The 18,643-nt window shown below is 42.2% G+C and overlaps 2 protein-coding genes across 18 annotated transcripts in view; one reads left to right on the forward strand and one right to left on the reverse strand.

Annotated features, from left to right (window-relative positions):
* Positions 1 to 9,519, reverse strand: part of SEC31A (SEC31 homolog A, COPII coat complex component) — an 80,349-nt gene extending 70,830 nt beyond the window's left edge. For 16 of the 17 annotated variants that reach the window (XM_045076661.1, XM_045076540.1, XM_045076511.1 and 13 more), the window contains exon 1: positions 9,390 to 9,519. The gene's annotated coding sequence lies outside the window, so the exon portion shown is untranslated. Of the gene's footprint in view, positions 1 to 7,104; positions 7,221 to 9,389 lie in introns of those variants that run through there. The other variant, XM_004777352.3, reaches the window with a different exon arrangement.
* On the forward strand, positions 8,318 to 9,094 carry LOC123391778 (nascent polypeptide-associated complex subunit alpha, muscle-specific form-like). Its single transcript, XM_045079313.1, has one exon. It carries the CDS (start codon positions 8,318 to 8,320, stop codon positions 9,092 to 9,094), a length of 777 nt encoding a protein of 258 aa, XP_044935248.1.
* Positions 9,520 to 18,643: the final 9,124 nt, after the last annotated feature.

Raw genomic sequence — 18,643 nt, forward strand, 5'->3', positions numbered from 1 at the left:
GCCTTTTCCACAATGTTAGTTATAACTATATAGTACACAGCCTTTTCAGATGGACTTCCTTCACTTAGCAACAGGTACTTAAAATTCCTGTCTTTTTGTAACTTGATAGCTCATTTCTTTTTAGCACTGAAAAATATTCCATTGTATAGATGTGCCATCCTTTAATAGTCAAATTCATCACTTTCTAAAAAGTGGTTCCTGAATTTTGACTAGGGAAAAAGGCCTGCATGCCAATGTTATGAAAAAATTCACCCATATTTTTCTTCTAAGTAAATTCATTTGTGGCTTTTTTCATTTATATTTGACTCAGGACCTGGAATACATACTGCTATACAATATACGTTCAGTTGTGTGTGTGTGTGTGTGTGTGTTTTAATAATGAAAGCATTTATTGAAAAGTCTTTTTCCTACAATTTTATGATACCACTTTTACTAAGTTTCTACATTTAGGTTTACTTCTGGATTTACTATTTATGTTTTATTCCTATACGTATTAGGATGTAGGTTAGGATCTACATTCCCGGATATATTTAGGTGTATTTCTGGATTTCCAGTTCTTATGTCCACTTATTTATTTACATGTTAGACATTCCAGGTTTTTTTTTTTAAGTTTATTTATTTAAGCAATCGCTATACCAAATGTGGGGCTTGAACTCACAACCCCATGATCATTCCAATTTTAGAATATGTGCTGCCAAAATGAGCACAACATGAGATCAGATACTCTCCCGACTGAGCCAGCCAGGCACCCCAAGCACTGTCCTGTTTTCAATACTCAGACTTTATAGGAACATGATTCCCATAACCCTTATCCATTGCTTCTCTCCTACACTGTTTCCCTTGCTATCACTGTTTATTACATAAACTTTGAACAGTTTTTGTCTAATTCCCAAAAAAAGAGAATGTTAATATTTTTATCAAATCTGCATCAAATTACTATGTTAATTTATGGAGAAAATAACACAATGTTGAATCTTTCCAATGAGAACATATTGTCTTTTAAGCCATCTTTCTCTTTCAGTATTACTTTAAATTTTTTGACATCGTGGGTTTGTTTATTCTTAAGTATTTTATCTTTTAGTTCGTAAATGTGGCTCACCCCCACCCAACTGTCTTCCTGTACAAAAGTTGTACAAAAGTTAATAGCATTTGTACTACCATATTAAGCACTAGTGATAACAGTGAGATTTCTTATCTTGTTCTTTCCTTTAGTGGGAAAGCCTACTGTATCACCATGGGACAAGACTTCAGGTTTTGAAATACACATACATATGCACAAATATAAATGTATATAATGTGAGGAACGTAGTCATCAATTACTGCTTTATTGAATGCTATTTAAAAGACTGGGTCTTGAATTTTGTCAAATGCTTTTCATGAGGTAATCAGAATGACCGCGGATTCTTCTTCATAGGTCTATCAATAAAACAGATTATATTAATAGATTTCCTAATATGGACTATCTTTTTCTACGCTGAATAAACTTCTCATGATGTATTATTCTAGTAATGTGCTGCTAGATTCCCTTTGTTTAACAGAGTTTTGCTTCTGGAATTGTAACGAAGATTTTATCTATACTTTTCTTCTTTTATGGATTCTATGTCAAGTTTTGATATCAATATTATACTCCGTTAAAAATATAGTTTTCTTTTTTTTAAAGATTTTATTTATTCATTTGAGAGAGCACGAGCCGAGTGAGAGGCAGAGGGAGAAGCAGACTCCCTACGAAGCGGGGAGCCCGAAGAGGGGCTTGATCCCAGGACCCTGAGATCGTGACCTTAGCCGAAGACAGATGCTTAACCATCTAAGCCACCCAGGCAACCTCAAAATGTAGTTTTCCATCTTCTATGCTCTGCAACAGTTTCAACAGCAGCACTGAAATTATTGGTTCTTCAAAGATTCAGCAGAATTCTCTCATGAAACATCCAGGCCAGATGATTTTTGGAGAGGAGTTTCTCCTCGGCTAATTTTCTCTATTTCTTGTATAGAAATTGATCTATTTGAAATTTTTTATTCAAGGTCATTTTTCGTAAATTATATTTTCCTATGATATTCCTCCAATTTTTTTTACAGAGTTTCTCATTTTTTAGACTTGAACGACACTCACAATTCTTTAAATTTTTGCTATTTATGATTATTAGTCTTTATTTATTACATATATTTGTGTTTTGTTCCCCCTACTCTCCTCTTAAATAATTGATTAATTTAACTAGCGATTTGTCTATTTTCAAACAGCCAATTAATTCTGCTTTGTTTTCTAATTCCTTCCTTTCCTTCTTTCTTTTTTTAAAGACTTTATTTTATTTACTTGACAGAGAGAGACAGCAAAAGAGGGAACACATGCAGGGGAAGTGGGAGAGGGAAAAGCAGGCTTCCTGACCAGCAGGGATCCCAGTGTAGGCTCCATCCCAAGACATGTTAATAATCAGGGATCATGACCTGAGCAGAGGGCAGACGCTTAACAACTGAGCCACCCAGGCACCTCTCTCTTATTTTTATTAATTCCTTCCTTCCACCTTCTTTTCATTTACTTAGATCTTTTTCTAACTTTCTGAGTTAATCACTTAACCCACTCATTTTTATTATTTATTCTTTACTGATGTAAGTATTTAAAGCTTTGCACTTCTGAGAACTATTTTAGCCAGGCTCCATAATTTTTAGTGTTCTCATCACTATGGTCATCAGTATACTGTACAGGTTTCATTTGTATTCTCCATTAATCCAAGCGTTGTTTGAACTTAATATGCAAGTGCACTGTGATTTTAATACTATTTCTCCTTTCTAAAATGTACTGAAGTTTTCTTTGGGAACTATAGAGAAGTTTTTGCAAATGAGATCTAAAAAGAAGGGGTACACTGTTTTCAGGGTCAAGTTCCATATATATTAAATCTACCCCATTGACTAAATTGTTTAGGTCATCTACAGTCTTACTGTTTCTCCGTTTAATTTGCCCTGGACCAAGAATACTGAATTAAAAGTCACTTACTTCGGGAGGCGCCTGGGTGGCTCAGTGGGTTAAGCCGCTCCCTGCGGCTCGGGTCATGATCTCAGGGATCTGCTCTCTGCTCAGCAGGGAGCCTGCTTCCTCCTCTCTCTCTCTCTCTGCCTGCCTCTCTGCCTACTTGTGATCTCTGTCTGTCAAATAAATAAATAAAATCTTAAAAAAAAAAAGTCACTTACTCCTAATGCATTTATGCCTATTTTTCCTGGTACCTCCTGAAAGTTGCTTTATGAAAGTTACTTTGTATTTAATACATAGTTACTTGGTTGACAGATATTCATAATGTTAAACATTCACTGTCTAATATACAGTTTAACTTTGTATTCTTCTTCATTTTAAGGAAGCCTTTGGGCCTGAATTCCACTTTATCTCATATTAAGAACAATACCTTAGCTTACTTTTTATGTGCCTTTATGTATATATATTTGCCCTTTTCAACTTTTGAACCACTTTTTCACTGGCTGCCTTAAATACAGCAAAATAAATACATAAACAAATAGAATTAGATTTTGCCTGGTGATCCAATGTGAAAATTTTTTAATCTATTAGCTAGTGAGACCAGATAGAATTTACCAATATAAAAGTTTCTCGTGGTTTGACAAATATGGTTGTTCTTAGTTCTACATTATTTTGCTATTTAAAATGGTTTTATAATTAAAAACTTTCCCTATTGTCTCTATTTGTGTATTTATAATTTTTCTGATAATTAGTGTGACTTGTAGTTTTGTTCTAATATGTATTTCTGGTTCTATCTTTATAACTGCAAATAATTTTATTTAGTACCATTAATCCTCTATTTCTTTGCACAGTAATTACTGTAAGCACTAATGAAAGTAGTTCACATAATCTTACTTCCCTTCTTGTACTACACAGTTATAGTCAATAGTATTATCTTTTTTAGTGTTTACCTTTGTACTGTTGAATATGTTTATACTTCTACCAACTGATTTGTCAGCTTTAAAGGATATCCCAGCCATTACAGATGAGGTGATCCATAAAATTCTTTTACCACCAATTTTTTCCTACTTTCCACTTCTCTTAATCTTTTATAAAGTTTTATAACCAATTCCTACATTATCAGATATTTAACATACAGATTTTATTCTTTCTTCCTTATTCCCACTTTCATTTTAGTCTCAGGTCTACAGTTAAATATATATAATGCTCTCCAAAAGTACTTTTGCTGGCTTTCTTACTCACCTCTAGAGATGAAGTTCATGTTCCAATAGTTTCCCTAAGAGGGCCTTAGACTAACAATATGACCTATGCCTTACATGTTCAAATTATTTATGCTTGGAGCTCTCCAAGTATAAAAAAAAGTATTAAAAATAAAGGCACAGAAATATTAAACAATTTGTATGTGCTAGCAAGGGGTACAGCCAAGATCTGAAGTCAGAAGTTTACTTCCAGAGTCCGCACTCTTACTTGTTACCCCAACAAATTCAGGTATTCAATTTTAATCACAAAAGACATACTAACATTTAGAAGAAATAATAACAAAGCAGCTAGAATGCATGAGGACATTAAGAGAAGAAATGGCCCCTCTGGGTGGTTCAGTTGGTTAAGCATCTGCCTTCTGCTCAGGTCGTGATCCTAGGATCCTGGGATGGAGCCTCACCTGCAGGGAGACGGCTTCTCCCTCTCCCTCTGCCCCTCCTCCTGCTCGTGCTCTATCTCTCAAATAAATAAATAAAATCTTTAAAAAAAGAAAAGAGGGCACCTGGGTGGCTCAGTGGGTTAAGCCTCTGCCTTCAGCTCGGGTCATGATCTCAGGGTCTTGGGATCAAGGCCCACATCGGGCTCTCTGCTCAGTGGGGAGCCTGCTTCCCCTTCTCTCTCTGCCTGCCTCTGCCTACTTGTAATCCTTCTGTCAAATAAATAAATAAATTTAAAAAAAATAAAAATAAAAAAAAAATAAAAAAATAAAAAAAGAAAAGAGAGAAGAAGAAACTGTACTAGGTTAGGCAAAGTGGACTGAGGAGGCTGAATCTGGTGGTTAAAAGCAGGAGAGCCTCTGGAGTCAAAGCTCGATCTGAATATTGGGTCTGCTGCTTAGGACACCTTGAACACACTGTTTAACCTCCCTGAGCCCAATTTGTAAAATGAGGATAAGAGTGACTACCTCATGGGATGTTGTGAAGTTTAAATGAGATAATGTATTTTTATTTTTTATTTATTTAAAAAAATTTTTTTTAAGATTTTATTTATTTGACAGAGAGACAGCTAGAGAGAGAACATAAGAAAGTGGAGTAGGAGAGGGAGAAGCAGGCCTCCCATTGAGCTGGGAGCCTGATGAGGGCTGAACCCAGGACCCTGGGATCATGACCTGAGTCAAAGGCAGAGGCTTAATGATTGAGCCACCCAGGCACCCTGAGATAATGTATTTTATGTAGGGCCAAACACAGTGCCTAGCACATAGCTTAGCATGGGTTTTAATACGCTAACTACTTTTCAAAATTATTACAATCATAAGATTAATCAAGAAAACTACACATCTAGTTTCCTAAGACTATTCTGAAAAAAAGGGGAAAAAATCTCAATTTTCTAAAAATGAAAAAGAGGCCTATTTTCTATAAATGAAATGCTCTCTTCCTCTCCAGCTCCTTCAAGTCCCAGCTCCTTCATGACAAGTGCCCTAATGATTCAATCTACAATGACCAAAATAATCTTTCAACTGTACCACTTCAAGTATCTTATAATAAAGTGTCTTACTCTACCTTAATAAAACATACTGTTAAATATTTTCCCATTGCCTTTTTAACCAAATGTTCTATATTTCATCTTGTTTCATTAACCAGGTAAATAATTTTTCAATCAAATATTACAATTTTTATCCTTTTTTGGAATAAAAATTGCTTAGTACAGGATGAGGTACATAAAAAGTTCTGCTTGTTTGATTTTGAATGTTTATACTTATGGAAATACAAAAAGACGAGCTGGAAAAATTCAAGTGAAACATTTAATTTTTAAATTCTTAAGTGTTTAAAGGCAAAAATGGCTATAATAAAACTAACTTTTCTTACTTAAAAAAATAGGAGAAAGTATCGTTAGAGGAAAAAAGGGATTGTTGGAAGATGTTTTAAAATAATTTCTAATAATGAAAACAGAACAGCTATATATATTTTAAAAAAAAAACGTAACTACAACATGTCTAAGAGCAAAGGTACAACAAGGGTTACCTAATTCATGAACCTAATTAGTTAATGTGTAACATTTACTGAAAAAGAAAGAGACATTCACAAGTACATAAAATGGTTAAGTGGGAATTCAAAACATTTGTAAGAGTCTATTTCTTGTCAGTAGCACTCAGTGTTCCACTAGATATGCTGCATTTATTAACTTGTACTGAATACAAGGTTTCAATACCAGCTATTTTTGTGTTTTGTTTTGTTTTGTATGTTTATTTGTTTATTTTTTTTAAAGACTTTATTTATTTATTTGACAGACAGAGATCACATGTAGGCAGAGAGGCAGGCAGAGAGAAAAGAAGGAGCAGGCTCCCCACCGAGCAGAGAGCCTGATGCGGGGCTCAATCCCAGGACCCTGAGATCATGACCTGAGCTGAAGGCAGAGGCTTTAACCCACTGAGCCACCCAGGCGCCCCTTGTTTTGTTTTTAATCACTACAACAATGGCCTGGAACTGCCTTATGTGTTGCAATCATTCTCAAAACACTAAGAATACTATGGAAATACCACCTGCATATTTCCTTCTCTTAAGAATGATTTAGTTGTAACTAATTTTCTTGAAAATCTGAAGAATGCTTAGATTAAACCATGTGTACTTCCCAAGTAGGACATGCTTCCAAAGCTTTGTGTAAATTTTTTCAGTATCATATGTGGTTAGAATTCACATTATGCAGACTTATTTCATTCGAGATTATTTTACACAAAACAAAATCATTCTGATAATACAAAAATTGTGAGGACAGTGGCCTGTTCACATATGTCATCTACAGGACGGTATCAATGGCACAGCAATTTAGGATATGAAGCCTGGAGCCATACCCTCAGCTCAAGTTCCAGCTCCTTGTCCAAGCTCTCACATGCTCTCTGTGTGTCTTGGCTACCCACCTGGTAAAATAGGTATAATAAAAGCACGTACAGAAGGGCTGCTGTGAGGAGCGCCTGGGTGGCTCGGTCGGCTGAGTGTCCACTTTCAGCTCTGGTCGGTCATGATCCCAGGGTCCTGGGATCAAGCTCTGAATCAGGCTCCCTGCTCAGCTGGGAGTCTGCTTCTCCCTCCTTGTGTGTGTGCTCATGCTCTATCACTCTCTTGCTCTCTAGCTCTCACTCTGTCTCAAATAAATAAAATCTCAAAGAAAAAAAGAAGTGCTGTGAGAATTAAATGAGGCATTACATAGAGAACTGAGAACAGTGCCTGGCACACAGTAATTACATGTTTGTAATGTCAGCTATTGCAAAAGACACAATTTAAAATGTTAATCTCAATGAATCTTCAAGAATACATTTACTGAGGGGGCACCTGGGTGGCTCAGTCAGTTGAGCCTTTGACTCTTGGTTTTGGCTCAGGTCTTGATCGCTTGAGATCAAGTCCCACTCAGGCTCTGTGCTGAGTAGGGAATCAGCTTGGGATTCTCTCTCTCCTTCTCTCTCTGTGCCTCCCCCACGGCTTGCACACGCGTGTGTTTGTGTGCGCATTCACTCCTTCTCTAATAAATAAATCTCTCCAAGAAAAGAGTACATCTACTGAAGAAAATGTATGTCCCAGACTAGAACTCATTTCTTCATCCAAGTTTCTCCCCACAACATGAATGTAGCTAAATGCATGCAATTAAGTGGAAGCTTTTTTCTTTCTTTTCATTTTCTAATTGATAATTCTGTAAAGCAGTACTAAAACCCAACAGTATTACTGTCTACTGCTACATACAGAGATGACTCCTACCTCAGAAAGTAAGAACTGGAAGAGTTTAAAAAAAAAATTGGAGACTCTTACTTTCAAACAATCCCTACCTGGCACTGTATTTGGTAAAAACACGGTATTTGCCCATCTGTGGGGGCAAATACCTTATTATGGATGGGCACATGTGTTCGGGAGGATGTATTCGGTGTTATCAACGTTCTAGACGCAGGTTTCAACCAAAACCAAATCAAAGAGCTGTCATACTTACCGGAATCCAACAAATAATCTTTTGAGCTGAAATTAAGAATGACACATTTCTAAAAACACTGCAAAAATCGATTTAATAATATCACTTGATAAGAATTTTAACTTGGCATCTGTAAGCCTCACGAAATTACGTAGAAAATTCTGTGTGTGTGTGTGTGCGCGCGCATTCTTCTAGGAAGGTCGTCCAATGCTTTCAACAGACCCTAAAAAGGGAGCGGAATGTCATAGAGTTAAGGACCACTGCTCCTTACAGCTACAAATTTCTTTGTTATTAGCTATTCGTTTCCAACAAGAACCTGCTTATATAAAACCCAATCCGTCCCGACCTCGCGTTTCCGAACTCCGGAACCACTCGGCCACCGCGGTCGGGCCTGCGGGCCTCCCGCGCGACCCCCCCGGCGCGACCCCCCCGCGCGACCCCCCCGGCGCGACCCCCCCGGCGCGACCCCCCCGCGCGACCCCCCCGGCGCGACCCCCCCGGCGCGGCCCCAGAGAGCCCGGAGGGAGCACGAAACCGCGCGGACTTCGGCCCCACACGGGTCAGCACGGGAAGACCCGGCCTCTCCCTCTCGACCGGACGCAGATCCGGGCGGCGACAAGGACAGCCGAGCCGCAGGACCGACGGCGCGAAGGGACCGCCGAGGAGACCCCCGCAGCCCGGGCCGCCAGCGCTGCGCCGACGTTCGCGGCGCCCACACGCCCGGCCACCGTCCGGCTCGCCGTCCTCCTGCCCTCGGATGACCGCCGGAGACCGAGCGCACGCGGCGGCCTCCGCCAGGCGCAGGCTGCGACCGGCGACCACCCGGGAGGCGGGCCGGTCCCGGCTCCGCGAAGGCGGCCGGCGCTTCGCCACCGCGAGCCCTCACGCCCGGCCCCACTTCGGACCCGAACCGGCCCTCACAAAGTCAAGCCCAGCGGCCCCGGGGCCGCCCCTCCCGGCGCGCGAGGGTGTGCGGGCGCCTAACCCCGACCCCGGGTGCCCGCCGCGGCAGGACGCCCCGTCGAAGCCCCGGGGGGCGCCCGCTCCGCAGTGGAAACGCCGGCGGACGTGGGTCGCCGCGATCCCCGAGGCACCGGGACGCCAGGCGAGGTCCCGACGGGCCCGAAACGAGGAGCAGGGGCGCGTCGCCACCACAGACCGGGCCGCAGGCTGGCGGGGACCGGCGGGGACAGGCGCCGCGCTCCCCGCCCTCGCCTGGGCTCTACCGAAGGCCCGAAGGCCGGCGAAGGCCGGGGGTGGGGGAGAGAGACGCACACACCTGGCGGCGACCCTCCGCGACCGGCTCCCGTGTCCGCGCGACGCCCGTCGGACTCTCCAGCCTCCGCCAACGCCCCTCCTCCCGCCCCAGGGCCACCTCCACGTTCCGCTCCAACGTGGCAGCCGCAGCCCCTCCCCGCCGCCGGCCGACGCTTCCGGGAGCGACGCCTCGCCCCGCCCACTCCGGCGCCGGCCCGCTGCCGCACTTCCGGGAGCGACGCCTCGCCCCGCCCACCCCGGCGCGCGGCCGGCGGCTTCACTTCCGGGAGCGGCGGCGAGCGGAGGCTGAATCCGGTTGCGCGTGAGGGTGGCGGGGGCCGGCGGGGCTGGCGACCGGCTGTGCGGGGCGGCGTGCGGGCCGAGGATGCGGTGAGCTGCGGGGAGGAGCCGTCTCTTCGGAGAGCGGCGAGGCCCGCAGGGACGCCCCGTAGCGTTCGTGCCGGGGTCGCCGCCGCGCCGGCCGAGTCCCGCGCAGGCCGGGCCACCGGCCCTGACGGCCGCCGCGCGTGTGCCGGGCGTCTCGGGATGTCACGGTCGGCTCTGGGTGTCGCCTTTGAGAGCTTCCTTCGCGCGAACGGCCTGGCCAGCCTGCTGTGCGGCGCCGCATGGCTCGGGGCGCGGGCCCGGGGCGCTGCGGAGTCCGCCTCTCCCTCCGCCTGTGCTCGCTGACGTGGCGGACGCGCTGCCCGGTTACCGCGAAGGGGCGCGGGGGGTCAGGCGGGCCGGGCAGCACCGCGGGTGCCGTTGGAGACCTGAGGTTCGCCGCAGGCCGGGCCCCGAAGGCGCGTGTCGTTCGCCCTTCCGTCGTTTTGCAGCAAAGGAAGCAAAACCAGAAGAAAAGCGCTTCGTAGACGGTCAGAACCGGACGGACCAGGTCGGCCGACGGCTGGAGCAGTGCTTGGTTACACGGGCCCGTGCTCAGGCGCCTCCGCTCCCGAGTACTGCGAGCAGGGCTTCTGCACCCCTGCACGGCTTGGAACGCCCTTTTAACTTGAAAAGCCGCGTTTCTCTTTCTGGGACGCGAACGGGTTAAACGAACTACGGAGGTGCAGCAGCGACTTCCGGCCTTCGACAAAGCCGGCTTTGCCTACAGCTGCGTCTGTCTAGAGGAGCTGGGAAAATCACTTAAAGAAAAATCCGACTTTAAAGGGGGCCCATCATTGGAGTCACCAGGAAATCCCAAAACCGCTACCTGGGACTGCACACTGGCATGGAGGAAGGGTTCGTCTGAACGGCCTTGCCAAAATCCAGGGTTCGGGATCATTTGAGGTCCGTGTTCCTGTTGCCCAAGTCCCTGCGCCCCACCCCCTTCTGTCGACTGGAGGTCAAGGCCTTCATGGTCAGGCTCATGACTGGAACACGGCCACTTCCAAGGATTCGCATATGGTCCGCGGTGGTTTTCGTGCGACAGAAACGCTAACAGTCTGCGAAGCCCGAAGTATTTACTGTATGGCCCTCTACACCACCTATTCCATTAGAGGATTTTACCTAAAACGGATCAACATTCAAAATTGAAGTATGGGACATAGAGTTACAAATTTATTTCATAGCCTCAACATAGCATACAAAGACCGTATGAAAAATGCTGATCAGGACGCCTGGGTGGCTCAGTTGGTTGGACGACTGCCTTCGGCTCAGGTCATGATCCTGGAGTCCTGGGATCGAGTCCCGCATCGGGCTCCCAGCTCCACGGGGAGTCTGCTTCTCTCTGACCTTCTCCTCATTCATGCTCTCTCTCACTGTCTGTCTCTCAAGTAAATAAATAAAATCTTTAAAAAAAAAAAAAAGTTGATCATAACGGATAATCCTAAAGGTAAAGTGTATTTGTTTCTAGGCTTCATCTATTTATATCTGCTTAAATACAGCTCCTAGCTCTTTGAAATGCAGGGAGTTCTGTGGACTGTGAAATGAAAACTGCAAAGCAGTCAATCTATGGGATTAATCTTGAGTGTTCTGTAACCTAAGATTTATCCAAACATCATAAACTTTCTTGATGTTGGTTATAAAAAAAAAAAAGTATTGAAAACAGAAACACTGAAAATTATAGCATTTTATTTATAGGAAAGTCTCAGGAGAAGTTTGAACAGTGCTTTCTCATGTAATTTACAGTATGGAGCAAGCATCTTCTCTACACTTTGGCAAACTGTCATACTCTTGAGTTTGGATTGGCTTCTAAGCATTCAATGTCATGAAATATCTGAGAACTCCTTTAATGTGGTTTTTTCACCCACATCACTTGCTCTGAAACATATTCTTCCTTTACAACACACAAATGCTTTTCTTCTTTATTACGATGTTCACCTCCACTAAATTCTTCTGGTTGTGTCTCTAGAACGGCTTGAATGGTACGAGTGTCCCCATTCTCACGGTCAGCGGAATCTTATAGGAACTCCCTTTACATTATAGCCAAACCCTGTGAAGTTTTCACACAGTAGTCTTACACTGGGCAAAGCAAGGACTGCCTGTGACTCTTGGAATAATGGTGCCAATTTCACAGTAGTAACCTTATCTGAGCTTGCAGCTTTGCCAGACAGTGGAAGGTTAATCAATTCATGCTGACTCTAGAAGCGATGGAACCAGCCTGTATGGACAGTAAAATGTTTTTTATTTAGTCTCCTTCTAGCTACCATTTTCCTTCAGTGCAGCAACTAACCTCAACACTTTGGCTTGAATGCTAGCCATAGTGCTTGGGATTATTTACTAGAGCCCTCAGTTGAAAGTAGAAGTCAGCACTCCATTTCGACCATACATGGCTTTCTGTTCCTAGTACAATTTAAACTAAAACATGTTTAAGTAACTCTCCCTTAAAGTTCTTTTTTTTTTTTTTTTTTTTTTTAGTTGACACAGCTCACAAGTGGGCAGAGAAACAGGCAGAGAGAGAGGAGGAAGCAGGCTCCCTGCTGAGCAGAGAGCTGGACTCAGGGCTCGATCCCAGGACCCTGAGATCATGACCTGAGCTGAAGGCAGAGGCTTAACCCACTGAGCCACCCAGGTGCCCCAAAGTTCTTGTTTCATTGAACTTTTAAAAGATGGTTCATACTGGGCGCCTGGGTGGCTCCGTGGGTTAAAGCCGCTGCCTTCGGCTCAGGTCATGATCTCAGGGTCCTGGGATGGAGCCCCACATCAGGCTGTCTGCTCAGCAGGGACCCTGCTTCCCTCTCTCTCTCTCTCTGCCTGCCTCTCTGTCTACTTGTGAGCTCTGTCTGTCAAATAAATACAGGCTCATGTCAGCCCAGGTCTCATCATCTTCGCTCTGCTGTCACCATTTTCCAATCTTCTAATGACGTCCAATGTCACTTCCAGTGTTTCCAATTTTTGTCTCTTTGCTGCCCTATCATCTTTATTGACCAATTCCCTCTTTGGTGATCCATTTTTGTAAAATGTTGGGGAGTTTACCACTGGGAAACAGGCAACACAACTACATGCTTTACTCTTTGTGAACTGATAAATGTTCAGTGATCAATGATCACTGACTAAAAGACTTCTGAAAGAAGTGATTGTAAGTGGTTACTGACCATCTTTTATATATATAATCATTGGTGGAATAAAGAGCTTCAGAAAAGCTTATGCAACAATTTGGTTACTATCGTAGTAACTGAAATTTCAACCACGTTGTAGGGGAATTGGTGTTACTTAACTGTAAAAACTCATCTTCATGCATATTGGAACGGTGCAAAGTAAAGACTACCTGTATCTAAAAAGAAAAACTTCTATTAGTTCACAAAATAGTCAAGTCAACTTTTAAACCAATTTAACTACTAGCCAAACATAATTCTAGATCAAAATAAAAAACTGAAGGTTCTTTCAAAGGAATGTTAGCTCCAGACTGAATTACTCACTGGAGCTAGAAAAATGTTTGGAGACCATGTAATATATAATTCTTCATATTAGGGTTTGCAGACAGTCCAAAGACATCCTTTTGAGAATTTAGGCCCCCTCCCTCATTTCAATAATGTTGAGGTTTGCAAAAGAGTAAAGTTCTGGACAAATCTACTATTGTCCTGACTGTGTAACTTTTCAGTCATCACAAGGCACCAGACTGTGTGTTTACAACTTATTCCGTACCATTCAGCAGACACCATGTTTACTCCTGTGACAGATCCATCCCATTAAGGTTTTAGTTTTGTTTCTGATACACTTATTTTGTACATCTTTTCATTAAGGCATATAAACAAAAAGTTTTTCACCAACTTTTATGTCTGTAGAAATAAAAATGCATGTGAATCAACTTTGAGTATTTGCAAACATTCTTCTCTTTTATAAAGCTTTCTATTTCTCAAATTTGAAACACCCCACGACAACATGCCTGACAGATTAATCTGGTATTAGATTTGAGATTTCCAGCTTTTGTTACCTATCTATTGTTCTTGAATAAAGCTTAAATTACAGGATGGTCATTCATTAGCATATCAAAGATCATTTATAGAACATCTAAAAGTTCAGCAAATTTAAACCCTGCAATATATGATCTCCAAGAATTTCAGGGGCTGGGGTGCCTGGGTGGCTCAGTGGGTTAAAACCTCTACCTTCAGCTCAGGTCCTGCTGGGATCGAGCCCAGCATCAGGTTCTCTGCTCAGCGGGGAGCCTGCTTCCTCATCTTTCTGCCTGCCTCTGCCTACTTGTGATCTCTCTCTGTCAAATAAATAAAATAAATAAAAGACTTTCAGGGGCTGACTTCCATTATTATTTTTGAGAAAAGATGATCATGAAGGTTAAAAGTCCTGATCCCAGTCACCCAATTGCCAATCCTGAATCAAATCTACTGACTAGAAAATTGTATTATTTTTCAAAGGTGAAATAAGGAAAAAAATTTGAGTATGATACCCACATTATGCTCAAATATCCACTGTTACCTGATATTGTTCTTTTGTCAAAACTAACAAATTAATAAACCTCTTACCTTCTATATAAACGTTCACATTTATCAGATGAATCTGACAAAATGATGTTAAGAAAAACACCCTTCAATTTCATTCCTAAAAGGGAAAGCATTAATAAGTAATTCAACACACAGAAACTACATCCCATCTATACTTTTCTTCCTTCCACTACGATTTTTTCTCCATTATGTCCTCATCCACATACATTAATCACAACAAATCATGATGTGAACAGCAGTGGAAAAAGTTTAATCATTGGACATTTGTATTTTTTTTTCCTATTTTCAGCTTAAGCTTTAATCATAAGGTTTTCATGATTTTTAGCCCCTTTTAAAGAACACATAATAAATGCACATTTCTATAAATTTGAGTTCTCATAAACAGGTTAAGACCTCCAATTTTACTATGATTGGGAAAAAAACTCACACCCAAAATAATTTCAAGGGTTTTATTTACCTACTTTGCATAGATTACCTTATGCTAACTTAGAAATATATTCTCAACATTAAGCTTGCCAAGGAAAGGCCAATCATAGCTTAATACAAATACATTCCAAAACTGGTTACATCTTTATATGTAATGCTTTTTGTTATTTGACAATATCTCCAATCATTAGAAGCATGTGACCTTTAAAGGGAAAGGGGGAGAATTGTCCCCTCCTAACAACTTTTAGGCAGTGATAAAGGGAAAAGGCTCAAAAGATTAAAATCTTGAGCCCTAATAAGAAATCTGCCAATAATGGGGATTCTGACTGCTTGGTAAAGTCCATATTTTGCTCATTGAGAGGGACAGAAGACCATGGAGGCAGCAGAGCAACAGTAAGGAAGTATGGACGCCTGGGTAGTTCAGTCTGTTTAAGTGTCTGACTCTTGATCTCTCAGCTCAGGTCTCGATCTCAAGGTCCTGGGATGAAGGCCCAGCATGGAGCCTACGTAGAAAACAAAGAAAAGCATACTCACCATAGTGGATAAATATCGAGCTTTTGAGGAAAAGGACCAATTGCTTTAAAGCTGCAGTAGCATATTTGTGCCTTCATTCCGTCCTATGTCAAATATTTCAATAAGTGCCTTTAAGTATTTGTGGACTACATTCCTCGAAACACTTGAAACAGGAATTTCCTCCAAGTCAGTGTGCACTGCAGGCAAAATAGCACATGTGCTTCTATATACAGTCTACCTCCAGCTTCTCCAACCACTTCCACCTAGAAGAACTGGGAAAGGGGAAATGGGTCCAAAAAATACATATGATCAAGGTAGAGTATTCTAGCTATAAAATGAGCTTTCTTATACACTCCCTAGAAAACTTCGAAAAAGACTACAGCATCATTTATGGAACTGATATATTCACCAGCAAGAAACTGCACCTTAGAAAAAAAAGAGCTCATTTGGATCCATACTCTCATACTTCTAATTATCTGGCCTGAGGGTCAAATACTAAACTCTTGACTCAATAAACTGAAGCAATTAAAAAAAAAGAGTCAGGTGTGGTAGTCAACCTCCAGGAGGATCCCCAACATTCTCCGACCCTTGGTATTCACATCCCTGTATGTGCCCACCTACATGTTGTCTTGGCATTTCTTTCTTAGATCACTGCTTGTGGTGGAAGCCAGCTGTCACGTTGTGGGGATACTCAGGCAGCCTATGTTCACTCGGTGAAGAACTGAAGTCTTTAGCCAAGAGCCATCAAGGAACTGAGACTTGCCAAGTGAGAATCAAGAACACTGACGTCTCTCCGCTCTCCGCTGTAAGATAAGCACTTGCTATTGTAAACTACTAAGTTTTAGGTAATTTTTACATAGCAATAAATAATTAATACAGAAGACCACAGTCCATATACAAAAAGTAAAATGTAGGAGGTACCTCGGTGGCCAGCTCTTGATTTTGGCCTGGGTCATGATCTTGGGGTCCTGGGACGGAGCCGTGTGTTGGGCTCCCTGCTCAGTTCTTCCTCTCCCTCTGCCTCCCCCACTTCCTGCCACTTGCTCACATGCTTTCTCTCTCGAAAATAAAATCTTTTATTTTATTTATTTATTAGAGAAAAAGCACACAGGAGAGAGAAGTGTGAGAAGGAGAGAGGGCAGGAGCAGGAGAAGAGGGAGAAGCCGACTTTCCATTGAGCAGGTAGCCCAACAAGGGGCTCAATCCCAGAACCCTTGGGGAAAGGATCAGATTTAGAATAGTTTTTTATAGTTGGCCACCAATAATTTCAAAACCCCAAGGCTCTCTGAACTGAAAAGATTAAAAAATCAGCAAGAGTGCCAGTTAACTAGAAATACATTTTAATGTATGAGAGCATTAAGGTTCTGGAACTAGTTAAGAATCTGACAAAAGGGTAGATGTTTAATAAGATACCAGTCCTAGAAAGCAAAAAGTCTCTTTGCTTTCAAGGTACTTAGAGGTGGTTCAGTTCATCAAGCCTTTGCCTTCAGGTTAAAGCCTCTGCCTTTCCCTCAGGTCATGATCCCAGGGTCCTGGGTTTGAGCCCTGGGTAGGGTTCCCTGCTCAGCGGGGAACCTGCTTCCCTCTCTCTCTGCCTGCTGCTCTGTCTACTTATGATCTCTCTCTCTGTCTAATAAATAAATAAATAAATAATCTTTAAAAAAAAAATAAATGAATGTGAATATTTAAAAAAAAAAAAAGCCTTTGCCTTCAGGATCTCGGTCCTGGGATTGAGCTCCGCCTCCAGACTCCTTGCTTACCAGGCGTCTGCTTCTCCCTTTGCAGGAGGGATGGGGCGGTGGGCTTCTTCTACAATCAAGGAGCATTCTCTAGCAGCTCCTCCCCCAAATTAAAAAAAGAAAAAGGAAAAGAAAAAAAGTCTATCTGGTTTAATGTTTGTGAGAAAGTGTTTATAAAAACCAAAACTGTGTGTATAAAATGATTAGCACAATGCCCGACACGTAATGGTTCAATAACCATTAGCTGTTATTTTTTCCCCCCCAAGCTACCGAATCAATGAGACTCTGTGACAGGAAATTATATTTTACCAAAGCCTTCATAAATCTTTCCTTGGACAATCCTCTATTTCCAACTCAGTACTATTGTTCCAGGAACACTTAGTACATTTAAAACAGAAGGGGTGCTTATTTAAAACAGCAGTCGTTAAGTGTTTGCCTTCAGCTCAGGTTATGATCCCAGAGTCCTGGGATCAAGCCCCCTGTGTCAGGCTCCCTGGTCTGCGGGAAGCCTGCTTCTCCCTCTCTCACTCCTCCTGCTTGTGTTCCCTCTCTCACTGTGTCTCTGCTAAATAAATAAATAAAATCGTAATAAATAAATAAGTAAATAAAATAAAGATACATACTGATATGCTACCTCCCCTGTAGATGTGGAGTAATTATCTTGCAAGGCCCAGGAATCCTTTTCCAACATCTCCAAGAATGTTAATTCCTGAAAAGAAGTATTTTCTTTTAAATTACATTGCATAAATGGTCAATGCCTTTGGCAGTAACATCTTTAATACAGCTTACATATCCTCATTTACATATGCAATAATCACAACAGTTCATTATGTGAACAGCAGTGAAAAGGTTTAATCACTGGATATGAAGTTATTGAAGGAAGCAAAGATAATAAAATGATCAAACTGAGAACCTCAATGTCACCAGTAAAATAGCAACAAAAATGTAAAAGTTATAACTAAGTATAAAGAACATAAATACAACTCGAAAAAAAATATGCATTTACGAAGGACTGCACATTTCTATCCAGAAGTACACTAAGAATACCTAGGGCAGTGACCCCGCATGGTTCCCATAAAGTGAGTTTTTCATCAGTCTACACCATTAAAGTAAATCTGTTTTGCAGCACGAGTTTTCAGTAACTCGTTTATAATTAATAATTACAAGAATGCCTTCAGAATAATATGTGTCACAGTTTTATCTTTCCTAGAAGGACCACAACATCTGAAATCCAATTAAGCAGAAAGAAAAGCCCTCTTTTCTTCCAGACTGTGATGCTGAACTGGCAGCAGGGGTACTTCAACTCTAAATTAGTAAAAAACGAGTCTCCACCTGCCGTCCGGCGCTCAGCAGGTGATTCCATTCAGCAGCCCCTGTAACTCAGCTCCACTTCCCTTCTGCAAGGCCTAGCGTCCACCAGGCCCGTTCTTCTGCTCTAATGTAACCTACAGCAGTGTCCACTTACATTACCTGGGAGGGGACGGGAGGGGGCATAGGAGCACTTCCCCTGGGACTGATCACTATTTCAGAGAGTACCAAACTACACCGATTTTGAGTAGTCAATGTTAACCTTCTTTTTTCCCTGTAAGTATGGCTTCTTTCAGATGCACAATTTTTCTGAACATGAGGTATTTTTCACGAACATATAGGACGTTAGAGAAGAAACATTCACTATTTGCGTGTCCGACTGTAAAGAC

The sequence above is a fragment of the Mustela putorius genome, unplaced genomic scaffold (assembly GCF_011764305.1).
Source record: "Mustela putorius furo isolate JIRA1106 unplaced genomic scaffold, ASM1176430v1.1 tig00000040_pilon_pilon_pilon, whole genome shotgun sequence".
Classification (NCBI taxonomy): Eukaryota; Metazoa; Chordata; class Mammalia; order Carnivora; family Mustelidae; genus Mustela; species Mustela putorius.